General features: G+C 42.7%; 2 protein-coding genes across 2 annotated transcripts in view; both read right to left on the bottom strand.

Annotated features, from left to right (window-relative positions):
• Positions 1-1,393: 1,393 nt before the first annotated feature.
• LOC134437139 (uncharacterized) lies at positions 1,394-13,769 on the bottom strand. The gene is made up of 12 exons (XM_063186601.1): positions 13,664-13,769; positions 10,372-10,640; positions 9,284-9,507; positions 8,629-8,776; positions 7,405-7,604; positions 7,006-7,119; positions 6,595-6,692; positions 5,326-5,620; positions 4,640-4,787; positions 2,899-3,095; positions 2,099-2,206; positions 1,394-1,706 (listed from the first exon to the last, which is right to left on the bottom strand). Exons 1-12 carry the CDS (start codon positions 13,739-13,741, stop codon positions 1,588-1,590), a joined length of 1,998 nt encoding a protein of 665 aa, XP_063042671.1. The 5' UTR covers positions 13,742-13,769; the 3' UTR covers positions 1,394-1,587.
• Positions 13,770-15,193: 1,424 nt separating this feature from the next.
• LOC134437126 (complement factor I-like) overlaps positions 15,194-21,135 on the bottom strand; it is a 50,757-nt gene continuing 44,815 nt past the window's right edge. Inside the window, exons 16-20 of the mRNA XM_063186585.1 lie at positions 18,764-18,867; positions 17,942-18,029; positions 17,035-17,251; positions 15,871-15,972; positions 15,194-15,501 (exon numbers count right to left, since the gene is read on the bottom strand). Coding sequence (XP_063042655.1) covers positions 15,287-15,501; positions 15,871-15,972; positions 17,035-17,251; positions 17,942-18,029; positions 18,764-18,867 — 726 coding nt within the window. The 3' untranslated portion in view covers positions 15,194-15,286. The remainder of the gene's footprint in view (positions 15,502-15,870; positions 15,973-17,034; positions 17,252-17,941; positions 18,030-18,763; positions 18,868-21,135) is intronic.

The raw sequence follows: 21,135 nt of genomic DNA, 5'->3' as shown, positions 1-21,135 counted from the left end.
ACTTTAAAATAGTTTACTTTGGAATGCTGTGGGTAAGGCACACTTTTGATTTTGCACCACAGTATCCCTTTTAGAGCCACTGAAACAATATTTTCAGGGTTCAGGGTTATGGTTATTTTTGCGTTATGGGTATATTTAGGCCACTGAACCCTAAAATAAAGTTTTTTTGTTGTGTGTCTGAAATTGCCTGTCTGTATGGACTGTTCCTTTAAGAGGGATGTCTGCATATACAGAGCCAAAGCCTGTGCTGAAATCTGTACTCTGATCGGATGAATGACCAATGACCACATTTGTACAGGAAGCTCCACTTTGAATTGAACAGACCGGCGTTTCTTAACTGGTGGGTCAGGGCCCGAAATTAGGTCGTGGAGGGGTCTTGGGTAGGTTGTGGAGCTGTTTTGTAAAAATGTAGTAATTCACTCTATTACTGCCAGTCATATAATTGAAACAAGATGTGGTGATGCCGAATAGAGAGAGTTAAATATGGTTAGTACTCCTCTCCACTAGTTAAGGCATGTACCGTAACGGCCAAAAGTTCTCACCTTCTCATTCAATGCATTCTCACCTTCTCATTCAATGCATTCTCTTTATTTTTGTGGCTATTTACAGTACATTGTAGATTCTCCTAGAGGGCATCAAAACTGTGCATGAAAGGGACACTGTGTGAGATTTTTAGTTATTTATTTCCAGAATTCATGCTGCCCATTCACTAATGTTACCTTTTTTATGAATACTGACAACCACCATCAAATTCTAAGTATTCATTATGACTGGAAAAATTGCACTTTTCATACATGAAAAGGGGGATCTTCTCCATGGTCCGCCATTTTGAATTTCCAAAAATAGCCATTTTTAGCTGCAAAAATGACTGTACTTGGGTCTTACTAGAAAATATTTGTTCATGTCAAGATCAAATTTGGCAATAGGCAGCCCAGTTTCAATGAGCAGCATAGATGCAGTACCCTTTTTGACCATTTCCTGCAGTGTCCCTTGAACACATAGAATTATGTGATTAACATAAAATATCAATTCTAGCAGTTGTCCAACAGCGATGACATCAACACGACACAACTGATGGCCCCACACATTTCAACATGCTTATTTTTTTCTATTTTTAAGTAAAAACACCCAATCAGTCAAGTCAATCTTAATTGAACACAGAAGTCATCCAATAACTCATTAGAATTGTAGAGCTTGTTTTAGGCATTTACTAATATGGTGTTTGATGTTAAGTGGCATTGGTTCATGGGTTCGGTAAATGGGTGGGTGAGATGTTTTCAGAATTGTGTATGAAGTACCAGAAATTGTGTGTGAACAATCCAGAAAAACTGTAACGTCAATGTCTTCTTTACACTCACATTTTAGTTCTAAGACATTGACACCACACAATTGATTAGATTATTTTATTTTTTAATGTCGGTCATGTCCAAAAGAATGATTTACAGGAATAGCAGTAATTGACAATTTCTGCAACTATGGCATTTAGTTTCTAATTTCATTGAAAATGTATTAGTTATATCGTCACCTAGAAATGACAAGCTTTCTAAAAGTGCAATTATGTGACTGTTTGGAAGAAATGTGAATTATTTACACAGTGCTGACCATAGCCTCATCCTCCCCACCCAGACAATCCCGAACTCCATCATTAAGAGCGAAGTCAGAAATACACACATCAGACTTGCAATGGAAAGCTCCAGACCGACACTCTGTGGGCGACAGTTAAACACACACACACACACACACACACACACACACACACACACACACACACACACACACACACACACACACACACACACACACACACACACACACACACACACACACACACACACACACACACACACACACACACACACACACACACACACACACACACACACACACACACACACACACAGACAAAGAGATAAAGAATTAGGAAATTGTATCCGATATTAGATTCCTATACAGTATAGATAAATAGATTCACACACACAGACACAATGGCAGAACAATTGCACATCGTCCCCTAGCCCCCACTGATAGGGCCTCCCATACAGCCTGCCAAATCATTTATCAATCCATTAATAATTGAGCCTCCATCAGCAATACGTACCTTTGCAGCACATCTCGTCACTGCCGTCTCCACAGTTGTTGACTCCATTACACGTATTACTGAGCTTGATACACCTTCCATTTGCACACTGGAATTCACAGTTTTGACCTGAAAAGGGAAATATTCAATTCATTATTGACAAATCAGCAAGCATATTACTACATTAAAGGATAACTTCAGCCAATTTCAATATGCTTTTGTATTGCTCACGCTACCCTTGACTTGTCAGTACCCGGTGATGCTGCGTTTTTCGACTCAGCCCTTTCCGAGATCTGGGGTCCGTTTCTCGATTCTTGTCGTTGCTAACCGTCTTAAGACCGTCTTAAGACCGTCTTACCGTTCCCTTGGATTTAGTGGTGAGCGTCGCTGTTGAGAGGGAGTTGAGTCGCTCTTACGAAGGACGTTGCTACCGTCGTTAGCAAAGGCGCTTTCGAGATCCGGACCCCTGAGCTATTCTAATGGGGGCAGATTTTGTTGACATTAAAAACTTTCTAAACAGAGGCCTACTCCAAATATTATCCCCAAAAGGTATTGCTGTTTGCTAGTTGTCTGCTGATGTTGCATAACCTTTTGGATGTAATTGGGAATAAATCAAAATGTCTTTTTGAAATGTAAACAAATGCCAGCCCCCATTACAATGACCAGGATCTTGGAAAAGGCTGAGAAAAAAAATAATTCTCAGGTACTGACATGTCCAGGGTAGTGTGAGCATTACAACTGCATGTCGAAATTGGCAGAAGTTACCCTTTAAGGTTTGCTATGTGTTTGTGTATGCACATTCTGGCACTGTGTATTCAGACCTTGTGGGTTTGGATCCTTGTAACACTGGACTTGTGCTATGTGAGTGTTGGGTTTTAGTTGAGTCGGTTGGCCTATTTTGCACTCAGCCAGGGAGTATTCGTGCCCTTTACACAAGACATCAACGCACACATCAGGAAGGCGGGCATCAGATTTCAGAGCATCCGCGTACTTCATATTAGGAGCAGTCTTGGCCAACCTGAAAGAAAAAAACACAGAGAGCTGATTAAATTGTTGCTGATTAAAGGAGTCTTTAAAAAAATGCATTAAATGCATGTTTTGTTTACCACCAACATTTGGTTCTCCGCTCAACTGTCATTCGTCTGAATTCAGTGCGAAAAGTTAGGCATGCCTATTATAACCAACTACATCTCATTCTTGGCTCTGTCATCATTCAGTGGAATTTCAGCATGCTGAAATTTGGAATGCCCCTTAATTAACTATACAGCATTTATTCTCTGCTCACCTGTCTCCAGTCAGAAATTGTCTTTCTCGCTCGCACCCGACACCTCCCCGTTCACCTCCCTTCTGCCCCTGTTCGGTCGATTCATCAGGCGTCTTGCCTTATCCTCTCCAGTTCACCTTGCTCCGTTGCTCTCTGACCATTATCGGCAAGAGGTGTTCGCTCAGACCTCGCACATATCTGTGGGCGCAGATACTGCCCGAGGTCTCAGTGGCGCCCCGTACTCCCTTGCTCAAGAATGTTTGTTTATTGCATCAACATTTCTCGGCCGTGGCAGTACTTCAGCACCACGGCCAGCAATGTTGCCCAATATGCCGCATAATCTATCTCAGCTTCTCGAGTGCAGTGATCCGTGCGGACCCTGAGAAGCACTTTGATGATCGATCCACCGTGTGGAAAGCCGCTCTCCTGCGAGAGCTGGACGATCACGATCCGTTTTCCAGCAAGAACGAAGATGTACGCAAAGAATCGTATAGGAGAGAAAGATATCCCAAACTCTGCCCGTCCAATGCAAAGGAGTGTGCTCAAATTTGGTCTCCTAAGGGGCGTTGTCCCCTCCTTCTTCTCTTTTTGTGGTGTTTGCACAAGAAGTGCGCTACCGCTATCTTCTAAAGGGACGTTCACCCGACCTCACATGAATACTGGAAAAGAACCAGATTGAAGTATCTCTCTCTCTTATACGATTTTTTGATGTACTATGCATACATTCTCAATCCAAATGTCAGATAGCGATCTAATGAATTGTAGGAGACAGAACAGTAGAGTGAAGACATTAAATGGTTGGGAAATGACCTAGGCAGGATTCAAAGCTGGTCCCCATTGGCCATATGCCTGACTCTCGCCAGATGAATGGGTTATGCCTTGCTTCACAACATCCATCTGGAGCTACACCACAGGTGTAGGTCTCAGAAGACATGGTTTTATAAAACAAATCCTTGCACGTAATTGGGGAAACAATTGTCTGACATTTTAATGAACTGCTACTTTAACTACTCAAAGATTCGAAAATAATTACAGAATCAATGTTGTTGCGTCCATGCGTGCGGCTATTGTTGCTGAAACAACTGTGGTGTTTCACTTATTTTTCCCCTTCTCCACTACGTACATTTTGACTATGTCACATCTCTGAAAATCCCTCAATCCTGGTTTTCTACATTTTAGTTTGGGAGCAGGGCGAATCAGACGGTCCTCCAGACCCTTGTGTGAAAAGCTGAGGGGAAATACACATTCGAATCTTTGAGTAGAAACCCTAGTAAATTAGATGATGGTGAGGTACACACCTGTCCATTTTGTGACGACACACAATGTGAGCAGTAGCAATGTTCATTCTGTCGTTCTGACACACCAGGGCACGAGTTCCAGTGTTGGGCAGCTTCACCTCAATGATCTGCTTATCTGTCTTGAGAGTTGTGGTGAAGGCACTGGCCGCTGTACACACACACACACGCGCACGCACGCACGCACACACACACACACACACACACACACACACACACACACACACACACACACACACACACACACACACACACACACACACACACACACACACACACACACACACACACACACACACACACACACACACACACACACACACACACACACACACACGTGCGCGTGCACGCATCGAATAAAATATCTAGAATTAACATCTGTTGTTTTGAAGTGTTAGTAAAGTTATATTTGAACACTGACTTACTGACTATTAATCTAATAATGATTTATTAATAAAACAGTAGTGTTTACATAAAATAACGTCATGAAAAGTGGGCTTGCCAAATTAAGCACCACTGTGTCTCCCCTAACAAAAAAAACCCAGAGTAGAGTAGAAACGTTGTAGAATGCACTGTGGCCCACACGGCTTAATTGTGCTTATAAAAAATATTGCTTTATGGGTTTGGTTTGGGCACACTTAAGTTTTCCTTAGTCTTAATAAAAATAGGGGCCCAAGGGAGTGTCTTACCACTACATTTGGTTCCAGTGTGAGAGAAGCGGGCCGCAGTCACTTTCGTACACGTGAGAGCATTGATCTTGCATGCGCTGGCGTATTCAGTTCCATCATCTGCGCACACCGTCTGCTGGGCCGCTGCAGAGGGGCAGTTCAAGGGAATCTCACACTCGCACTCTGCCTTGCCCTCCACACAGCGCCGCCCTGGAGGGCAGGTGGTCTTACTGCAGGATAGGTGTGTGTACTTCTGGTTCAGACACTCCTGGGAGCTCAGGTAGGCGGATGGAGGTGCTGTGTCAGGAAGAGCAAGCTATGGGGAAGGACCAGACAAGATAGAGTTTAGTACTTCAAAAGAAAGAAGTTTACCGCACACTTAAATGCCTGAGCGAACCTGATGGCACAGAGAGGCGAAACACGCTGTTTGCTCTGAATAAACGAGCAAAAAGCCAATTAAGTGTGCGGTAAACTTCTTTCTTTTGAAATATTGAACACTCCTTACCAGCACCTAGAAGCTGTGCATGGATCTTGGAAAAGATGAGTATTAGTATTTGAGTATTCGAGAAGCATAAACAACAGTGTAGTGTGTATGTGGGAAGGTTGTGGCCTAATGGTTATGCTTAGAGTCCCTGATCAGTGGGGGGAATGCGGGTGGGAGTTTCAGAGGGACGGCAGACGTGTTGAAAAAAATTGCAAAACATCACTGGAGGAGTTAGAGTTTGTACAGTGGAGGGAATCATTGGACATATAGTAGTTCTCAGTCTAAACAGTAGAACAATTGGGACATTTTCAACTGTTGTTGCCACAATGACAAAAAAAGAGATGGGTTAATGATTTGTGAATGATCAAATTTGTGTATGGGCAGCGTTCATACATTTTTTCAGAACTAAGAAACTACTTAAATTACACACTGGAACTTTGCTATTTGTTATAATAGTACAATACATCATTACTTATGGATAACTTTAATGTCAGAATTGTACTAATTGGAAAGGGAACTATGGGTATCATTAGTCTGATTATCATCGACTTTGAAATCTCTTCGAAGCTTGGTCTGACCAATAGCATAACAATTAACATTTCCCAAACAGCATGGTTGACCCGCCTCCCTTTACTTGGTTTGCTTCTGGCTGTTTGCTTCCCGGCAAAGTAGAAGGAGTTCCTGATTTTTCAGGAGCTCTGAAACAATATTTATATTGCTCCTGGCCTGACTAGACACAACTCTGAAGGTGTTGCGTCACTAAGAGGCCACAGCCTGGCTAGAGTATCATAGCTATTTGCCATCACCTCATCCTCCCCTTCCAGACAGTCTTGTACTCCATCCTTACGAGCGAAGTAAGGAATGCACACATCAGACTTGCAATGGAAAGCTCCGGGACGACATTCTGTTGGTAACAATGTCCAAAAACACACACAAGATAATTACGATTGTCCATTAAAATGCCATGGCTTAAAACATTTAAACTGAATTTGCAAACATCGTTTTATAACGCTATTAACACCCAGTATGTTTTTCCTCACATTGTTAAAGCCACTTTGTGTTAGCTATTTCAAACAGCTGTGGTCGACTAACATAACTAGCAACCATTTTCAATAAATAGATAGGATCAAATCTATCAGTAATGTTGCCGAATAAACACCAAGCATTGACAATGAAGTGATTGTCTGTGTCCAACATCCTGCTCTACATACACGTACCTTTGCAGCACATCTCGTCACTGCCGTCTCCACAGTTGTTGACTCCATTACACGTATTACTGAGCTTGATACACCTTCCATTTGCACACTGGAATTCACAGTTTTGACCTGAAACTGAAATATGTAATGCACTATTAATGACATTTATTATATTATATTATATTATATTATATTATATTATATTATATTATATTATATTATATTTAGTTACATGTATTATAATGAGATGTCCCAATAAACTGGAGTTCCCCATATTGCTATGGAAAACACTAGCTGTGTGTGTGTGTGTGTGTGTGTGTGTGTGTGTGTGTGTGTGTGTGTGTGTGTGTGTGTGTGTGTGTGTGTGTGTGTGTGTGTGTGCGTGTGCGTGTGCGCGTGCGCGTGCGTGTGCATTGAGACCTTGGTATCTTGGATTTTCCTTGTAGCACTGGATTTGTGCAATGTGACTGTTGGGTTTCAGTTTAGTTGGTTGGCCTATTTTGCACTCAGCCAGGGAGTATTCATGGCCTTTACACAACACCTCAACACACACATCTGGAAGGCGGGCATCAAATTTCAGAGCATCCTCATACTTCATACTGGGAGAAATCTTTGCCAACCTGAAAACAAAAGTGAAAAGTACAAAATATAGGGGATGTTTGAAAGACTGGAGGGACATAAGACAGAGAAAAAAAACATATAAACCAATAAAATATTTTCATGACAGGTTTCAGAGCAAGCGACTTATTGCATGTCAGGAAATTAAAAGTTCCATGATGTACCTTAGCCAGAGAGACGGTATATTATGCTCTCAGAATCTATGTCTTAGCGCTTCATTTTTCGTTCTGCCCTATTCAAGTAGCCCATGGTATGTTTAATGGCCTTTGGGTCCACATTTAATGTGCATTTTGTAACATAATTACCAATTACTAGCCTGATAAACCAGCCTAAATGTGAGACCAGAGTAATTTAGTCTGGCCCCGATGAACGATACCTCCGAAGATTGTTGATGAGAACAACTTGTTGTTTTTTCAAACCGTGCCGGCGCTCTGACCAATCGGCAATCTTTGCCATTGATGTGCTTTGCCAATGATGTTGCGAGCTTTGTCGTCACTCCCTCAAAACCCTGCTCGCTTTGATTCAAAACAAATCTCTGCGTTGTGATTGTTTTTTCCAGACTCAGGGCACAGTGTTCTCAGATCCGAGGCCAGACCCACTCGCAGCTGAAAAATGTCGGCGTCCAGCGGGTGGCACTGGTTTACCAGGCTAACCAATTACCACAAAACAGAAAGAAAATCCAAATCTGACTGATGTACAGAACAGTATGTATGCAGATGTGCACATACAGTACACACAAATCAAGTTTAAAACAAGAAAAAACAAGAGCAATCAGGCAGCAACCTGGTACCCTGGCCAATGGTAGATGTATGTGATGTTGTGTGTTTGACACCACTGCAGGTAACCCCAAGCACTTTGGGCGGACACACAGACCCAACCCTGTCAAACAGCCTTACTGTATGAACCTTTTCATCGGTTTCAAGGGCAGTTGCTAGTGATAAATCATTCAGAAGGGCTATGGGCAACCAAACTGGAACTAGCAGACTGTAATTGATTAGTTTGATTGGCGGTTTGAGAGATACGCACTTGTCCACATTGTGACGACAGATCACGTGGGAGGCAACAATGTTCAGTCTGTCGTTCTGACACATCAGGGCTCGAGTTCCAGTGTTGGGCAGCTTCACCTCAATAATCTGCTTATCTGTCTTGAGAGTTGTGGTGAAGACATTGGCCGCTACACATAGACACGCACGCACACATGCACGCACACACACATGCACGCACGCACACACACACACACACACACACACACACACACACACACACACACACACACACACACACACACACACACACACACACACACACACACACACACACACACACACACACACACACACACACACACACACACACACAGAAACAGAAAGTCAGAGATTATGAAATGTATAGTCTGTTTAACTTCACAACTGTAATTTGGTCTCAGTTTTATCTGAGAATTTGTTCTAGGCTGTTTCTGTCTGTCAAGTCAAAACTTTATTTGTCACATACACTTTAAATGCAGTAAAATGATGAAGAGGTCATCCACTCTTCATATCAATATTGAAAAGGCCAAAACATATACAAATACTCACGCACACTTAAAATGAAAAGATGAATCTGGTAACATGCCATATTAAAATAATATATCTACAATAATCTAATAATCTATATAATCTAATAATCAATGGATGTAATTTACCAGTACAGTCGGCTCCAGGATGAGAGAAGCGAACCCGTCCCACCTTCTTGCAGTTCTGGGCCAAAACGTTGCAGGCGCTCGCATACTTTTTCCCATCATCCGCACAGACCGACTGGTTGGCCGCTACAACAGGGCACTGCATCTCGCACTCGCACTCCGTCTTTCCCGCTACACAGCGCCGCCCTGTAGGACAGGGGACCTTACTGCAGGTTAGGTGTGTGAACCTGTGTGGAGAAGAGGGAGTGACAGTGATGGAACAGTTTCGGTAACACTTTATAATAATGGATGCAAAAAAAGCATTATAAAGACTTAATAAATAATTAACTATTGAAGAAATAATCATTAACAAATGTTTGTAAATGACTAGGAAATGTTAACAAATGTTTGTAAATGACTAGGAAATGTTATGTTAATATCTTATATTTATGAAACATTTACAAATTGCTTGTAAATTAATAAAATACTCTGTTATAAGGTATGTAAAATCTTGTATATATTATTTGTAGATATTTTATAAAGCATTAATAAAAACTTGGTTAATGATCAAAACATTTGTTAAGGTTTCGTTCATCATTAGTAAATTATTTACTAAGTCTTTACTTTGCATCCATTATTATAAAGTGTTTCCACAGTTTCCGTAGGGCCTCAGGGCAGGACACTGATAGTGCTCCTCATAAGGCCTGGCAAGGTTGAAATAGGGCCACATCTCACAATACAGGAGGGCCCTAAGGCCTGGGACAAACAGCATGCTCGCCTGCAATGTTTATTAGTTTTGAAAATAGTGTTTCTAAATAATTGAATATAATAATATTATAAAAGAAAGACGTTTACCGCACACTTTCTTGACTTTATGTTCGTTTATTCAGAGCAAACAGTTTGCATAAACGAGCATAAAGTCAAGAAAGTGTGCGGTAAACTTTTGAGGTATTGAACACTCTTGCGTTTACCAGCACCTAGAAGCTGTGCATGGATCTTTGAACTTTTGAATAATAATATTATACTATAATGTAATAATAATATGAAAAATAATAGAAAGTGGCATTATGTTTCTGTCGGACAGCGACACCATGTAATGTAATGTCATGTACCTCCTGTCCAGACATTCCTTGGTGCCCAGGAAGGCAGATGCAGGGCGTGGTGTTGGGGCGGCACCAGCAGCCCCAGGGACGGGGGCAGCAGGGGCTGGTTTGGCACCGGGGGCAGAAGGGACAGGGGCAGGCTTGGCTCCAGGGGCAGACGGCGCAGCTGGGGCTGGGACAGCTGGGGCTGGGGCGGCTGGTGCGGCTGGGGCAGAGCGAACTGGAGGTTTCGCTGCAGAGCTGGCAGTGGAGGTCCCCCCTCTCTTATCTGTGCTGAGCTGTGGGGAGACAAATGATAGGAGGGACTTTAGAAATGGGGACATGAAAACACGTTTGTTTTTTATTTCAGTTGATGCATGGTGCAACTTTCGTATTCTTCAGTGACTTGGAAAGGAGAAGCATTATGTGTGTAATAGAGTGCGAAATAGGCTAGGTAGAAAACAGTTTATCAATATTCAATAGAAAAATCGTGTCTTGGGAGCTGAGGGAGCACTGCCAAATGTACTGGACTGTATGATCTGTACATACACTTTTGGCAATATGGACTTTGAGAAGGACTGGTATGAGGGTTGCCAAATTTAAGCTATGATTTTCAGCCCAAAAGATGCTACATCCCACCCAAGTTGAAATAAATTTGCTGGGACAGCAGGGCCTGAGGGTGGGTGGTGAGCAAAGTGGAGGTTTTCCGGCATAGCTGAAGGTGGAACTCCCCCCTCGCCTGGAGCTATCTGTGCTGACCTGTTTTTTTTTTGTTGTTGTTTATTTTGTTTGTTTTTGGGGGGGTAGAACACAGCAAGGACTTTGTCTTGTAAGGGAATTGTATTGTAATAACTGATTGCATTGCATTCCTCTGATTAAATTATGATCAATATGCAGTAACATCCCGTTACTGCATATTGATCCTAATTTAATCACAGGGATGGGGCAGTCATGGGTAAAGGCTGGGTGTCAAGGGTGTCAGGCCTGTAGCCTCAGGGTTGCCTGTTCGATTCCCAACACTGCCAAGAGGATGGGGGAACGAATAACCTGCACTCTCCTCCATGACTGAGGTACCGAGTGTGGTACTGTCCCGCTGCACTGTTCCCTTGAGGCATAAATGCAACTATAGTGTGTGCTGTGGAGCGCTGTGTCACAATGACAATGCCAGTTTCCCGGTGGGACTATGACTTATTCCAAATATTCTTCCTGTGAGATACTCCTCATTTACCTTCTCCGATTCAAATTCAAAGGGGAACAAGAGAATGGATTGAACAGCAGCATGCGAAGTCATTCCCAATTAAATCACATACTCATATCGAATTGCTCTCTAATATAGGGTGAGCCAGAGCATTACCCCCTAAGGGAACTCTGCACTGCAATTACAAATGGACTTTACTGTACGGGATCTGTACATACAGTTTTGACGATACAATTATGCTGACTCTGACATGGACTTTGAGATTGATGGGGCTACACTGTGTCAGAGTTCCTTAACGTCAGACCCCTGCACCAAAGCCCCCACCCCCCTTCTCTGTCTTGTGGATTTACAGCTGTGTAAATAGACAAGAGTTCAAAATTGTAAGGACTTTTAAAGAGGCGCTGACAGAAACCCCCATGTGATCCTTCATCATGTGAACAATCCCTGATAGCTCCACAAACCTATCCACAAATGCTGAATACGCTATCTGTTGAAACATTGTCTGATTCCGTTTCGGGGTTGGGGCTACATTAACAACCCCTTAAGACACGGCTTTATAAATTTGTTGTTACCAGTATGGTAATGACCAAGTCGTGGTGCATCACTAAAGGGCCTGTGTTGTGTCATAGTATTGTAGGACTATGGTAGTTACATTTCAATGACTATTACAGCGTGCCACTGGAGGTACGGCGCGCATTAAGGGGCTACGATGGCCGCCATGTGAGGTGATTTGTTAGCAATGGACAAAAAGCAAACACATTTTAACTGTCCATTTGAAGAAGCCTCTCTCTCTGCAGGAAATGTTTCTGTCAATTGCTGTGCATGTGACACAATGAAAAAAAATTGCAACGCTTCTAGCCATCTTCCCTTTCTAAGATTTTGCCTGTGTAGCCCAACACAAACTAAGAGCACACGTTGCCACAAAAAGCCCATTAACTGGAGGCAACAGCAAAGCTTTCATGTTAAATTTAATTTCCCCATAAACAAATATGTCACTTGAAGTCAATGCATGATTAATCCCTGTGAGCCTATGTAAAACACAGTAATGCTTGCTAGCACTGGACTAGCAACAGAAGAAGGAAGAGCACAAACTATGTACGTGGGTGGTTGACGTGTAAGGGCGTAACGCAAAAAATTTTTTTTTTTTAATTCCTGAAAAAAATGATGGATAAAAATTGGAAAAAATAGAACAAAATAAAGCACTTAGTGGTCTGTGGAATTTCACCTTATTTTTGCCATTTTTGGAGAAATGTGTCTTGCATCAACACATTGCATAGGCATGTCACACCGCAGGAAAATGGAGTCACACCACAGGGAATTCACTGCATTATGGCCATTTTAATCCTTTTGTACACATGACTGACATCTGAGCTCATGCTAACTTGATAATGATATTGTATTTAATCTTAATATGTTTTTTCATTTATAAAAACAACTTTTTTTCCTCCTATAAGAGCAGTCACACCACAGGACACCATAAAATGAACCTAAGCATTGTGTGACAGAAAGATTGCAATATGAAGACATATTAAGAGGTTAAGAGTCACCTTGTACTTCCACAGCACTCTCCAATAACTGAGGTACTGACTGGTTAGGAGCCAGTCTTTAAGACCCTCGTAGTTGGCCTTGCAGCTGCCCATTCACAAACATTGACATACATATCACCCCACAGGACGCAATTTGTGTTACGAAATTGAACTTGTAGTTAATATTACTGTCTTGAGTTTTTTTCACATTCACATATCTTAATATAAAGTTAATATTTATGCAATCATGCCAAATGCTTCATACATTATTCAAAATGTTGTTGGTTAATTTATATATATGTTATATTCCAGGTTTCATTAATGTTACAGTCACACCGCAGGATATTTTACATATAAACCTTTACATAAATCTTAACAAAAATGTTTCTTCTCATCTAAGACTAATATGAAACATAATGTACCACATCTTCTGTCATTGACATGTGTTTTTTAAAGGAAAAATAATAGTTTTGTAGGTTTTTAACCAATGTTACGAAAAAACAAGGCGTCACGTCTCACACCCACATGCTGCATCTCTCTCTCTCTCTCTCTCTCTCTCTCTCTCTCTCTCTCTCTCTCTCTCAAATGTAAAACTTACCGAGAGTGTGTATGTGCTTTGGAGAAGTAGAAGCACCACCAATGTGGTTCCCACGGCGTGATCCATTCTCGTCCTCATCTCCACAACACACTAACTGAGGCCGATGAGCTACAGGCGAAAACCGTCACAGACACACACACACACACACACACACACACACACACACACACACACACACACACACACACACACACACACACACACACACACACACACACACACACACACACACACACACACACACACACACAGCGCTGGACTGGGACAAAAATCAGGCCAGGCAGTTTTAGCTCAGACCGGTCCACAGGGCATTGAGAGAGACAATGAAGGCTGCGTTTTTAGCCATCTAATAGCCTATATATGAGGGCTACTTTGCAACAGCCACAATTTTTTTTTTTACTGTATATCTGACTGTTTCAGAAGACTGTAGCAGCATGAGGACTGATAGCATTGAGGGGAGGCCAAAATCATCAGAAGTCCACCAGGCAAATGCCCTGTATGCCTTATGGCTAGTCCTGCCATGGATGCACGCACGCACACACACACGCACACACGCACGCACGCACAGGGCCTTAGAGGGGCAAGGGTTCAAAGTTAAAAGGGGCAGGCCAGGGATGGTCCTATAATCAGCCTATTAACCCCATAGATCTCACATCCCTGAACTTGCAGTTTTTGGTTTAACTGTTTGATGTAATACACATTGGAATAAACACACACACACACACACACACACACACACACACACACACACACACAGGCGTGTGAGAACACACAAAGAGGCACACACATACACACACACAGATACACACAAACACACACACAGATACACACAAACACACACACACACACACACACACACACACACACACACACACACACACACAGGCGTGTGCGAACACACAAAGAGGCACACACATACACACACACACAGACACACACACACACATGCACACACACAACACATGCATGCTGACAGACACACCCATACACGCACACAAATACACAAATTGATTGCTTTTTTTATTGATTGGCCCAATTCTGGAGAGCAGACAGAAACACCAGACCAGACAGTTATGTAAAACATCGAGTTTATTTTCCAGTACTGTATATCACAAGATAAGACAAATAGCTAGTGTGTGTGTGTGTCTGTGTGTCTGTGTGACTGTGTGTGTGCATGCGTGCGTGCGGTGTGTGTGTGTGTGTTTGTGTGTGTATGTGTGTTCGCTCACGCCTGTGTGTGTGTGTGTGTGTGTGTGTGTGTGACAAACAGATACATACAGTACAGACATTTTATTTTTTTATTATTGCTTCAACAAGGAATGCTCAATTTCGTTGTGCTCGTCACAATGACAAATAAAAAGATATTCTATTCTATTCTATTCTATTCTATTCTATTCTATTCTATACATATATTGCATAGACGTACTGGATAACGTAGTTGTAGTGTGTGTGTCTGAGTGTGTGTCTGAGTGTGTGTGTGTGTGTGTGTGTGTGTGTGTGTGTGTGTGTGTGTGTGTGTGTGTGTGTGTGTGTGTGTGTGTGTGTGTGTGTGTGTGTGAGTGAGTGAGTGTGAGGTGTGTATCTGTGTTTTCACAGTGTGTCCGCTCCAGTGGCTTGCTCTGCTCAGTCGTTGTACTTGGTGATGAACTTCTCGGTGATGGTGCGTATCCAGTTGTAGTAGTGCGCCACCTGTGTGTAGACGCCGGGATAGCCCTTCTGGCCGCAGCGCTCCCCCCAGCTCACCACGCCCCACACGTACGATACCCCGCTGGGGTCCTTGCACACCAGGGGACCCCCGCTGTCCCCTTGGCACGAGTCCACGTGGCCCTGCAAGTCACCTGGAGAGACACACATGAACATGTGCACGTACACACGCACGCACGCGCACAAACACACGCACCCGCGCGCGCGCGCACACACACACACACACACACACACACACACACACGTGCACACACACACAGACACACACACACACACACACACACACACACACACACACACACACACACACACACACACACACAGCTGATGCATAATACATACAATAAGGAAATAAAACATAAACGTGCACACGCACAGTCATGCACTGTAGCCTAAGTGGCATACAAGCCAAAAACAAATGTAGCCTAAGTGGCGCATAAGCCAATAAAATGTAAATAAATAAATTAGACAGACAAATAAAATTCATAAAAGTAAATGATCACCTGCACACATCATTCCTGGGCGGTAGCGTTCTTTGTAGAAGTTTTGACAATTGTCAATCAGTGAGACACTGGCCCACATGAGCCTGTTCTGGGCCTTACCCTCTGAGGACACAATCACAACACTAATATCAATGGTGATGATCACACTCAAGCTCTCTCTCACACACACTCACACGAACGAACGAACACATGCACACACAATGTGACAAGAAGTCTTTCATCTGAACATTGTATGAAGACTGAAACTACTGTCTGGTCTAGCACACACGCAGACACACACACACACACACACACACAAACACACACAAACACAGACACACACACAGACACACACACTCACACTCACACACACACACACACACACACACACACAGTTTAGTACTTTTATTTGGATCGCAGCACATTAAAAGTTATACAGACCCAAATACTGATGGAAATCAGAAATCACAGAGTTGCATAGATATGATCATGTTGTTATTCAGTCCAATATTTATGGATAAATATGGCATCTCCGTCTCCAAATGGACAAACTGCCTATGATGGCAGAGATGGAACAGTATTTCGCCAGTGTCTTTGCTGTTGTTTTGCGCAGTCCAGACAGTTGCAGTCCTGTTAAGACAAGTTTGTGTACATGCCCAAGGCTCCCAAATACTAAAACAACTAATCTGCATTGATACCCAAGGCCCACAATGGTATCGAGTAATGGCTGATATTTCAACATTTTAGAGTTAAAACATATGTCCATATACAGGTCAAAAGAGCATCCTATTTCTAAGTGTTACAGTTCTATTGTCTTTATTAATGATGGTTATGTCAGGGCTATTTGGAAAGTTATTCATGTCCACATTGATGTTTTCAGTATTAAACCAGTGGATTTGCACTGCACTGTGTTTATACATGTTTATTGACTCCCCTAGCGTTTCTTTAATACTGTCTGCAACCAAGTCAACCAGTCTGTCATGCCTAGCGGTGTAAAGCCCTTTGTAAACGTTGCAGCCGTTCAGTATATGGGCTATTGTTTCATTTTCATTTGTGGAAGAGTGGAGAATGCAGTGTGGGTCATGGTTTAAGGGGTACCAGGTAGCCAAGTTATATCTTGTCACACACACACACACACACACACACTCACACTCACACACACACACACACACACAACACACTTACCTCCATCTCTGCCCCATCCGGAGATGGTGCAGTTATGCCCGGGCTGAAATTGCTCCGTCGACCAGGGCACGCAGACGGAGCGTATGGCCGGGTTTTCACGCACGCACATGGTGATGCTCTCTGTGGAGCCTGGGATCGCAACCTTGAACGACCTCAGCTCCAGAAGGGCAATGTCGTTCTCGTAGCTGGCCGCATCGTAACTGTGGTGGATATGCACCTGGAACAGCAGAGTTGTCGTCATGGCGTATAGCACAGTAGGGGTGTCAAACATACGGGCTGGGGGACAGACGCGGCCTGTCAGATGGATCAATCCTGCCCCAGACTTGTAGGGGGAAAACAAAACATTCAGATTGTCTACGTTTGCATGGTGGTTTCAATTCCGAATTAATCATTAATCATTAATAATTAATGATAATTAATAATCAGGGAAGGTTTTTAAAAAAAAGCATTTCGATTGGACAGGTGTATACGCTGGACCACGCATATTTCACCTGGGGGCGGGGGTGCCAAGGTCCAGGAGGACAGCTGTTAATCAGCTGTTAATCCCAGCCCAGCTCAGTCTATGTGGGCATACCTCTCAGGTCTGGTTCAGTTAAAATGCTAACCGTTAGCTTACCCGGCTAACTTAAAACATTGAGTAATCAAATGGTGCATTCAGAGGTGCATTTTTTTTAGGCAAAAAACTTTCATGTAAGAAGTCGCAGAGTGGTCCGCCATTTTTTCCTTTGCATTAACAAATTTTCCTTTTCTGTTCACCATTTACTGCATCCTATTGCTGACGTGCCTGTGAGCAAGGCACCTGACCCTATACCAATCCAGAGACTGTAACCAATAACCCTGTGCATATCTGTAAGTCACTTTGGATAAAAAAAGTAAGCTAAGTCTAATGTAATGTAATGTTACACACCTTGTGGACAAAGGAGATGTCTGTCGTGTCGATCCTGTCACGCTTTTCCCACAGAGAGAATTTGACACGGAACGCATCTGGATTATTCCTGGATAGGAGGAGGAAACAAGAATGTAAACACAATACACACACACAAACACACACAAACACACACACACACACACACACACACACACACACACACACACACACACACACACACACACACACACACACACACACGCACACAGACACACACACACAGTCATGTACAACGCATAATCCAATTGACTGTTTGAATGCTATTGTTCATATTTGACTACTGTACTAAAACGTTGTACATGTTGCCCCTTATGGTCACATCACTGGTACTGCTGAATGATGAATACATTACACAGTAGCATACTACAGTAACATGTAGTGTGTGTGTGTGTGTGTGTGTGTGTGTGTGTGTGTGTGTGTGTGTGTGTGTGTGTGTGTGTGTGTGTGTGTGTGTGTGTGTGTGTGTGTGTGTGTGTGTGCATGGCTGTAGCCAGCATTGAGGTAAGGGAGGTCCGGACCTCCCTAACTTTTCAGGGAAAATATATATTTTTTTAAATCTGCATGATTTCGAACTGCATTTATTATATTAGTTAGTTAGTCTACCCCTGCCAAATTGCCTTTGCTTGTCCCAAACTCTTGCATAGACTACAATTCACCCTCATACCTATCAATATTAATATCAATTAATCAATATCAATATAATATATTGTAAATATATTGAAAAAAAAAATTTGAGCACATCCTGGACCTCCCTAACTTCAAAACCCTGGCTACGGCCTTGTGTGTGTGTGTGTGTGTTACCTGACACAGTGGGCGGCAGTCAGTACCCAGCAGCCCCCCAGGTACGCTCCCCCGCAGTTGACCTTGCCCTCGTCCTGAATGGCCACCTGCCACTGGATCTGAGTCTGCGAGGTCAGGGGAAACCGACCGCATCGCATCATCACAGTGTCATATGGCATCCAGTCACACCGTATGCTCATATGGTTACCGACATACAGAGGTGTCAAAAGTGAAAGTAAAAGTTGAAAAAAAGAAACAAAGTTTCCTTCCAACATGGCTAAGATATCGGAGAACGAGTAAACCTGTGTATTTGTCATGCAAGCAGCTGACTCTGCACTGGTTGGATCATTTTTGTGGTGGGTTCTTGTTAGGTTTTTATTGTTTTTCAATAAACAGTCTATCAAGCTCATTAGGTACAACGGAGAACATGGTGTTACAGCTATGTAATATCATTATAATTATACCACAAATTTACTTTTACTTTTACTTTTGACTAGAGATGCACCGGATCCTGATTTTTAGGATCCTGCCAGATACCGGATCCACTGCTTAAGATCCTGCCGGATCCGGAACCGGATGCCGGATCCTACGAAAGGGTTGAAACACATAGCCTACTCACCCTTTTTATTACGTTGGCTCAAACTATTTTTTAGACTCATTGGCTTACTGCAGGGGCGGAGTGGCCCACCTTTTCCCACCGGGAGAATTTTCCCCTTGGCGGCCCTCTTTAAAAAAAAACAAAAAAAACAAAAAAAACAAAGCGAACAACATGGTTTCCTAACCAAAAAGACAAAAGCCACGAAATCTGCAGTCGTACTACATGTGGACATTAGTGTTGTCAAAATATCAACCTGAAGTGGAGAATTGTAGCCTACACCTTGATGAAATGCACAGCCAGTGGTGTAGTCTACGTAAAACGCAGGTATACGCACCCATTTCAAAATTTCAGGGATTACAGTATACCCACTTAAAATTGATTGATCCATTATTTACAATAGCACAAATATATACAGTAGACTATACACACATCAAAAAAAGCTCAAATATACAGTATACCCACTTCAAAAAGTAGACTACACCACTGGAGCCATCATCACAGTCCAAAGCATTCATAGGCCTACTAGGTTAGGCTACATCACGCTACTGTTCCATGCAAATGTGCACTCCACTGTCATTTTGACAGTTTGAAATTGAAATATCGTTTAAGGAAGACAGGATGAGCATGGGCACAAAGTTTTGAGTGTGGGGATTTTTAGAAGAGTAGGCTTACAAAATATAGTATAGTAGCCTATAGCTTACAAAAAGTCTGTCTACATTGTGCAATAAACCCCACCATGCAGCAAATAAGCCAAACCTAATAGCTACTTCAAACCACAACCATAAGTCAACAAAATGTATAAAACAAACGGTGTAGGCCTACCTTAAAACGCTGTCTTCGTCGCAGCAAATGTCTTGTTTTCTTGCAATCACTCTACTTTAATCCACAGCTTAGCCTACACACCCAGCACTGGCCACATCAGAATCTTGTGTGGTAATTATTTTGTTCCATTTCTTCAGACATAGGCTACATCCTAAATGTACCACATATAAATATATGTATGATAATAATATTATTTCGACTATAAGGAGATATACTGACGGTCTAAAAAATCAAAACAAAACCCATTGCTTCTGTTAGGCGCAGTTCTCTTCCTTACCACTTGGTGGAGTCTGTTCGTAACCCAAGTCAATAACCACAGAGCAAGTGAATGGACTGGAAAGACTGTAAACTGTAATCGCAAAATAAATCATAATTTATTAATATTTCCATCCTTTGGTAACCAATATACATATCACAGGTTCTTCAAATACTGAAAACAAAACTGTGTTACTAAGATCTTGTAAACTTCCGCGATCTACGGTGTATGAAAATTATCAGTAGAGAAGGGGTGTGGCCAATTTACTGTTTGACACCGTCAGTGAGGTATTGCCGTCTGGTATGCGGTATAAATACTGGCTAGTCGGGAAGTTGAAAGTACAGGGAAGTGGTAAATGGGAAGTCGGTGCTAATAAGTACAATGTCAAAACGTAAGGGCCGGTTGAGAAAGCAGTGCGGCCGCATTATTACATTTCACGGCCGCGGCCCACCGGGACAAGTCCCCGATCTCCCGACGGCCACTCCGCGCCTGGCTTACTGCCACACTGCCTGCAACGGCCGCTTCCAAAGGGCTTTCACTCTATGCAGCGATTAGGGTTGTGAAAGCCTAGGCTACGTAAAAACTAGAGATGCACCAGATCCTGATTTTTAGGATCCTACCGGATACCTTATCCACTTCTTAAGATCCTGTCGGACCCAGATCCTGTGAAGAACCCTAATATCCTGCCGGATCCGGAACCGGACCTTGGATCCTGGA

This window comes from Engraulis encrasicolus, chromosome 21 (assembly GCF_034702125.1).
Source record: "Engraulis encrasicolus isolate BLACKSEA-1 chromosome 21, IST_EnEncr_1.0, whole genome shotgun sequence".
Taxonomy (NCBI): Eukaryota; Metazoa; Chordata; class Actinopteri; order Clupeiformes; family Engraulidae; genus Engraulis; species Engraulis encrasicolus.
Note: the sequence above shows the minus strand (reverse complement) of the source record. Positions and strands in the feature narration are given on the sequence as shown.